General features: G+C 46.6%; 1 protein-coding gene across 2 annotated transcripts in view; it reads left to right on the forward strand.

Moving 5' to 3' along the window:
* The window catches only part of CASTOR2 (cytosolic arginine sensor for mTORC1 subunit 2), a 136,841-nt gene that overhangs the window by 120,159 nt on the left and 12,118 nt on the right, over positions 1-4,564 (forward strand). For both annotated transcript variants that reach the window (XM_030027126.1, XM_030027127.1), the window contains one exon: positions 407-501. In XM_030027126.1, the coding sequence (XP_029882986.1) occupies positions 407-501 (95 nt within the window). The remainder of the gene's footprint in view (positions 1-406; positions 502-4,564) is intronic.

The following is a 4,564-nucleotide window of genomic DNA, read 5'->3' on the forward strand; positions in this document are numbered from 1 at the left end:
CTGTCTCAGGGGCTGTGGTGGTCTGTGGTCTAGGAACCATGTGTCCAGGCCGACCAGCGAGTCAGCATCTCCTCTCTCAGAGATGCAGGGCAAAGTGTTTAACAGCAACAACTAAAGAGAAAAATGGAGGTTAAGGGTACATGAGACTTTTTTTGGTGCTTCCTTCCTGAACGTCATTAATTGCCTTTCTTTAGACCTCTGAAAATCATTCCAGTTCTAATGTTTTGTGCCTTTGGGGGATTTATATTCTCTGTAACAAAAAGAATCCAATAAAATCAAATGTGCAGTCTATTGTGGTGGCCCAAAGAGCCCGATTCTGCGAGGCACGGAGCTGGCAAGACTCAGGAGTTTTGTGAGACTGACAGGTGCCGTTCAGACAATAACTGAATTTTTATCTTCCCCACAGATGAATGTGGAATTGTCGCTCAGATTTCTGAGCCTTTGGCTGCAGCCGACATCCCAGCCTACTACATCAGTACTTTTAAGTTTGATCACGCATTGGTGAGTATCAAGACAGCTTCTTTGGAACAGGGGAGATCTTTTCCCTGGGAGAAAACTCATGATGAGAACATCATTTCCCATCTGGAGAGCTTGTTGGAGTGCCTTTGCTCTGACACAGCCCAGCAGATACCTCTCGCCAGCCTCCTGGCTGTCACTGCCCTGGGTCAGAGGCTCCTGAACCAAGCCCAGGCCTACGCCACGGCAAAGCCGTGTTAGGGAGCGTCATTCTTGCAAACGGCTGGTCTCAGTCCTTACCGGCCTGCAGCGACGGAGGCTGCATGACCTCCCCGGGCAGTCTCTTCCACCGCGTCACTACCTTTTATTCAAAATGGCCACAAACCCTCTCTGTTACCCTGCAAACATAGTCGGAGGCTCCAGACTTACACGAGGGTGCCTTTGTGTGGGGGGAACTTTTTGGAGAGTCTCCCAATAGCAGACCCCTGCCTTCATCTCTTGGTACCTGCAGGGCCCTAACCTTTGCGTTTTGAGACCCATCTGTGAGTCCTGATCGGCTCTGCTGTCCCTGCATCGTCCTTCTCATGGTCTAGGCCTTTGATAAAATAGCATGAATTGGCAGCACAGCAAGGGAAGGTGATTTTGCAGCAGAGAAGGCTGTTGCCATGTTCGTTCCCGTGAGTGCCCATACGCAGATGGAGCACAGTCATCAGCATGAGGGTCTTGCCATTCATGCAGGGTTCTCTTCTCTTTTATACTGGCAGGTATTTTACCTTCTAGGCCTACCTCTGCTCTTCCTTTGGCTTTATAGGACACCCTCAAAAATGAGGAATTTCCCTGAACAGGGAAAATTGCTATGCCTGTAGCCACACGCAGGATGGCATTTGACTTGGAGCCCATTCCCCAAGTCCTCAGGGAGGGAGTCAGTAGCCCATGTGCTAATAAAACTCAGCTGCTTTGTGCTTTTGGGTTTTTTTTCTTAAATGTGCCCTTTATTGCATTATACTTCTCCCTTCATCACTGTAAATTCACTGCACAGGCCCTACTTTTAACCTGTAAAAGCTCCAGTGAGTTCAAGGCAGGCTTTTTTCAGCTAATTACTTTGGTTTTTCACAGTTGGTATGAACCATTTGCAGCCTATAGGTCATGTGTGTAAAGAGTAAAAGTAAATATTATTCCAGATAGCAAAGGTCAAAGTGTTATATATGTTTGTCTTATTTTCTTGAATATTAACTGTGCTGATAAGATAAGCTAATAAAACACCATTTTAAAATCAATACTGTTAGCTTTGCCTCACAATCCTACCTGTTGTTGTAGCCCCAGGTGCATGCTTTCTGTGCAGAGCACAAGGTGCAGAGTGCTTCTAGTTGTCAAGCAATTTCTGGACAGCTAAGCCCTGACAGGTAAAATAGATATTTCACTTAAAAATTGCGCCATACAATTGTGATGACTCTGCAGGCAGCTCCGCCTTTTAAAAGTGTCTCATCCTGCTGCATCTGAGCCCAGCAGATCCCTGCCTCCACGCAGCTGGCAGGGTATTATTTGGGCCATGCGCTAAGGTCTGCAGATCTTCCTTACTCAAATCAGTATTTTAGCATTTTCCTTGCTACTTGCTTTTCTCTTTTTGTATGGTTTTAAAAGCCTTTTCATCTGGACCACGCTATTCTAGCTGTCAAATCCTTCCACCATGTGGAAGGTGCATTTCAAGCCCTCCTTTGCTTGACTTTGCTCTGGGCGTGGAGGCTGGGCTGTGTGCTTGCTGGCTCTAGGTTGGTTTTGTTGGTCAAGACCCTGACCTAGATTTTGTTATGTTTTCCCTAACTGTGCTACCCAGACACTTTGACTTCTAGTGACATTTCTCAAGGTCTAAGTGCATCTTGAATCCATTCTCTACAGCTTCCCTTTATTTAAGGTTGTTTGGTACTTGTGAACAATTTAGAGTGCTTTATAAAAGCTTGTTGTTCCCTTTGACGTGATCATTTTTCTCCTGTGCATCTTTTTGTTGCTTAATTTTTTATTTGACCTGGGTGTTAATAGTCAGGTCTTCCTGCGATGCTGTAGCTGTAGAATTTTTCCCTAGAAATCAGGACCCGTGCTTGAGAAGAAATCCCTTTGGGAGGCAATGCTGAGATGGGAACCTCCAGGTCTCTGCTGTGTCCCTTGGGTGACATAAGGTCGGGCTGGAGAGAGCTACGGTTTCCAGCTCCCTCTAGAGAAAACAAGTGAGAAGAGTCCCTTTTCCAGGTGCTTTGCTCTTGCTGCCTCATGCTTAGATATCTTGCTCTTCTTCACCAGCATTTTGCATCTAATGAGGCCGAAGCTATGTCTGGGATGTAGTTGGGAGCTTTACTTTTCCCTTCATGGTAGATGCTTTGATCTACCCTCTAGCTGGCAAGTGAACGTGTTGCACCAGCTGCCCTGGGATAGGGATCTTTTCTAAGGGGCAGAGAGGGGTAGGGCTTCTTCACTGGTGGTGAACTAGGATGTGTCCTACAAAGCAAAACTGTTCGCACATCTGTCCTGGAGAAAATCTGGCCCAAACGTTTGCGGTATGATTGATACCATTTCCTTGACGTGAAGGAAGTCAAGCATTTTGCGGTGAATGAAGGATCAGCCCATTGTGTTTAAGTGGTGGGTCTGTGGAGGTCAAAGCCAGTTGGCCAGAGCTGGCTGGTTCTGCTTCCTCCTGCTTCTGTACTGCACTGAAGGAGCATGTATATGGAGAGACCCACTGATCATCCGCTGGGGCCAGGAAAGAAAATGTGTTTTGCAAAATTGATTCCTATGTCTTTTCTCATTATCTTCTGGAGAGGCAAAGAGTCATATAACTTCCTCCACTGCAGTGTTCAGTGTACTGGGAAAAATGATGGAGGGGAGGCAGTGGAGAGTCCTGTCTCAAAGTCCTATTCCCTGCAGTGGAGGTTTGCTGGGGTTTTCTTCCTAACCCAGAAGAATTTGCTGTGTGGTTGTTTTAAAATTATTTTCTTCCTTTCCCAGCTGACTTTTGTTCACACATCATCAGAGTTAGCTGCTCCTATTCCATCTTCCCACTGGAAAATTGAACGTTTTTCTTGTTATTACTCGTGGGTTTTTTCCTCAGTTTTGTTAAAAGCCTTGCAGGAAATCGCAGTCCAGTTGTATTTCCACTGTCTGAGCTCTGGAGGGTGTCCAGTGAATCCAGGTATTGTACTCCTGGCCAAGGACTCAAATACCTCGCAGAGGAGACAGTCCCTTCTTCAACTTACTTAACGTGAATTATCTTGGCTTCTTGCAGCAGCTCACAGATAATTTATTTTTCCCTCAGTCCCCTCTCCACTTTGCAAGAGCTGTTAGCTGCCTGTCCCCTGCATGTTGTCTTTGAGTTTATGTAACGGTCAGACGCCTCTTTTCTGTCTGATCTAACTTTACTTGTGATATTCTTTTCTACCAATGACAGTCGCTCTGAGATCTTGTGCATCTTCTGTTACAAGGGTTTTTTCTTGCAGTAAGTGTGAAAAGACACCCACCAATAATTTTGTGTGTGGACTTCTATGGTTAAGTTTCATCACAAGACTGGATAAGAAAGCTCAGGTGCTACGCTGCACCATCTGGGACCCCCCACCACAAGCAGACTGGCAGTTCTCTTCTTCTTTTGATGGACATGTTCCCCTGTCACCTGACGTGGTCTCCCCAGCCACACTTCTGGGTCCTAAACTGGAGAGCCTTGTGGAGCCCTTAGGCAGCCACATAAATCCATCAGCACAGGCAGCTTGCATGAGTGAGCTCCTGGCGTACAAATGCTTTACCTACAAAAGGAAGGGAAAGGAAGGGAGAGGAAGAGGAGAAGGAAAGAAAACCCCCCAAACAGTTGCCTCCCCAGCAGCACCCACCATATGGACAGCAAACCAGCCAGATCTCACTTACAGTGTTTGCTTCTACCGTGGGTTAACGCTTTTGAACCGGAGGGTGTCTCATGTAGATGGAGTCCTTTCTCAGTGGAGTTCAGGTGTCCAACAGCAAAGTACCTGGCTGCTTGGGACTGTTCTGGCTTCGTCTCCTGCCTCTCCTTTCCTTGTCGTCCCTGCCTGGCTTTTGCTAGAGCATGACCTTTCTTTTTGTTTTTTTGCAG

Source organism: Aquila chrysaetos, chromosome 10 (genome assembly GCF_900496995.4).
Source record: "Aquila chrysaetos chrysaetos chromosome 10, bAquChr1.4, whole genome shotgun sequence".
NCBI classification, from domain to species: domain Eukaryota; kingdom Metazoa; phylum Chordata; class Aves; order Accipitriformes; family Accipitridae; genus Aquila; species Aquila chrysaetos.